Source organism: Tupaia chinensis, unplaced genomic scaffold (assembly GCF_000334495.1).
Source record: "Tupaia chinensis unplaced genomic scaffold, TupChi_1.0 Scaffold140095_1, whole genome shotgun sequence".
Taxonomy (NCBI): Eukaryota; Metazoa; Chordata; class Mammalia; order Scandentia; family Tupaiidae; genus Tupaia; species Tupaia belangeri.
The window spans coordinates 595,064-598,229 of record NW_006199974.1 but is presented as its reverse complement, the minus strand read 5'-3'; the positions used below and the strand labels follow the sequence as shown (position 1 = coordinate 598,229).

The window sequence follows — 3,166 nt, the reverse complement described above, 5'->3', positions numbered from 1 at the left end:
AAAAAAAAAAAAAAAAAATATATATATATATATATATATATATATACACACACATATTACAGTTATTATTGAAAAACTTAATAAAGGTCTTTCAGAGTTTCTCTATTATTCTAACATCATATAAGAACCCACGTACCAGGCTCTGCGTGAGGTTATTGGGATATAACTATAGAAAAGACAAATATGATGCTTGATAACAGGCTAGCACAGATGGGGAAACAGATACTAACCAAATAATTAGCCAATTACTTAATTGTAACTGTGGTATTATGAAGCAAAATAATGTTATAAGAACATATGATGGGCGAATGTACCTTAATAAGGAAGTCAGAGAGAAGCTTCCTTGAAAAGACAACATTTTAACAGGAAACTGTGTGATAAGTAGAAGGCAGAAAGGCACAAAGGATGAAGGAGTAGGGAAGCCCTTTTCAGGCAGAGAAATATTTTTTGAGAATATTTCTTGAGGTAGGAAGTAGCTTAGCTTGTTTAAGGAACTGCATAAGGGAGGGCAGATAGAGGTGGAATAGTCAAACAGGAAGCTCTGTGAGGCAATCCAACATGGGAAGGTTCCCAGAGACCTTGAATATGCATGCTTCTTCCCCATGATCAGGGCTGGCTGAAGGCTGGGAGAAATAAAACACTGCATGGGAACCCTGCTAGGGTTCTTACTTTCACACTCTCTCTCAAGAAACAAAGAAAAAAACTTAAAAAAAAAAAAAAAAACTGAGAGAAGGCATTTTTATAGCATAGTGCACATAGAAAAAGTAGAACAGTATACAGTTACAAAGGCAGAAGGACAGGTATCCTGTGGGAATTTGTAAACTCGGTTAGATATTTAGAACTTTATCCTAAAAACAATGGGAAGCTATAGAAGGGTTTTAAATGGGAGAGTCAGGATCAGAACTTCAAGAAAGAACATTTTGTTGCTCTTGCTGAATGAACTAGAATATGCTAGACAAGAAGATAAAAGTAATAAAGAAATTAATAAGAGTAAAAATGTAGAGTGAAAGGAAGAATAATTAGCATTATTCCAGGAGCACAGAAGGAAGGTAAATAAACTCAAAATCATTGCTAGTACAGAAGAAGAGAAGCAGTTTGATTAAAGACATATTTGAGATAAAATAAAGGAGACTGGGTAGTTGACAAGATGTGAGAAGGAAAAGGAACGATTCAAAGGGTGATCTCTAGATCTGTGACATAAAATATTAGGAAAAAGACGATTTAAAAAAAACCCTCTTCTAGAAGGTTTCTTCTAGGGTTTGAACACCATTCAAACAACTTGAGAGGTGGTATTTAAACTAAGTGGTGAGGGGAATATAAGAGTCTAAGACAGGAAAATACTTTTAAACTCTTAGGTTAATTCTGTTTTCCAAAGGGAAAACAGCCCCAAATTTTCTTATGATACTATACATTTGATTGCTATTTTATTTACTCACTGATATTAAAATGCTTACAATTATTTTGTAGTATATATTACTAAAACAATGAAAACAAAAATAGAGACTTGAAATAAGACACATTTTAAACTTAGTACGCAAGTTTCTTTACAAATTCTTTTTTTTTTTTTTTGGAGAGGTTTTTGCTATAGGGTGCGTGCGCTCGCCAGACAGACAGAGAGAGACATAGAGACAGAAAGCGAGAAATCACCCCCCAGGGGGGATGGTCACACCGTAATCCCTTCTCCTCCATTCTCCTCTCGGGATCTTGGGCACACATGCACAAGCTCCTGGTGTGAGTTTTAAGCCACCAGGTCTGGGACGCGAATCGCAGTCGAATACATGGGATCCTTTTAGTGAACTTCTTGTTTCTCAAAATTTTTTTTTTTTTTTTTTTTGAGAGGTTTTAGCTATAGAGTACATGCGCTTGCCAGAAAGACAGAGACAGATAGAGAGACAGAAAGCGAGAAGTTACCCCCCCAGGGGGGACGGCTATACCGCAATCCCTTCTCTTCCATTCTCCTCTCAGGATCTTGAGCATGCACACGTCATGCAAACGTGCCCAGCGTGAGTTTAAGCCACTGGGTCCGGGACTTGAACCACAGTCGACTATATGTGATTCCAGCAACATACCCATTGAGCCAACTGCTGGTCCCGCGCAAGCTTCTTTTAAATCTCTAAGAAGTATTCATGAATGTATAAATAACAGAGCAATTGCATGTCAAAATGTGCCATTTTAGTTCTCCTAATCACGGTACTTACAAAATTTGGAACATAATTTTATTATATACTTCACTATCTTCAGATTTTATAAGATAAACATCTTAAAATCTTCACTATTTATTTACTTACCTCTAAAAGAAAATCCCCTAGATACTGAATTGGATAAAATGGAGCCTTAAAGTTATCTTTTTCTTTCTCAGCCTTGATTCTTGCATCACTGGCAATCACATGAGTTATTCCACTTGGTGAACTTTTCGGTAAAATAATATTTGCTTTCCCAGCCTTCAAAACTCTAAATAAAATGAAAATGATATTAAAAAAATTCTGAGTTTATCAGGTTAAATGATCAAAATCAATTAATTTCTAAGAACAGGAGTGGAACCTTCTGAAAGCAATGAATTTATTGTGCTATTGGAGAGTAATATAATATTTTCATAAATGATAAGTTGCTCTAAACAGATGTCTGATAAATCATACTACTCTATCCCTAACAACAAGTCACATTGGTAAGTTAAAAGAACAATGAAGGAATTTAAACAAATAGCTACCCTGGAAGGTAACTAACTCTGAGGAAATCACTCTAGTCCACACACAAAAATATGGAATTAGTTACCAACTCTCCTCTATAAATTTTAGCAATGCCCTATGTCTAGAGATTCATTTTATATTTAGATACCACACAGACATACATAACCAAATTTCATGATGTTCTGCTTTTGCTTAGGATTTAGAAAGCCACAAGAGAATACTATCACCTAGCAATAAGAAAAAGCCAAATAATCTACAAAATTTTTTGAGTTCATCAGGAAACCAAGCTAATAAGTTAACAAAGTAAGATGATTTTCAGAATGATAAGCCCTTTTGTAAAGGGACTGGATACCCAAATGATTTCACTTTTGGCACAACAAAAGGGAGAAGTAGCAGTCATAAAAGCATTAAGAATCAGGACTCTGCCCAGCCTAGAAAAAGATCCACTGTTTCTGGATGCAAAAATCAACTACCCTGAA

At 35.4% G+C, this 3,166-nt stretch overlaps 1 protein-coding gene across 2 annotated transcripts in view; it reads right to left on the bottom strand.

The window, feature by feature from the left end:
* Positions 1-3,166, bottom strand: part of SLF1 (SMC5/6 complex localization factor 1) — a 68,175-nt gene that overhangs the window by 47,622 nt on the left and 17,387 nt on the right. For both annotated transcript variants that reach the window (XM_027765987.1, XM_027765988.1), the window contains exon 4: positions 2,289-2,451. In XM_027765987.1, the coding sequence (XP_027621788.1) occupies positions 2,289-2,451 (163 nt within the window). The remainder of the gene's footprint in view (positions 1-2,288; positions 2,452-3,166) is intronic.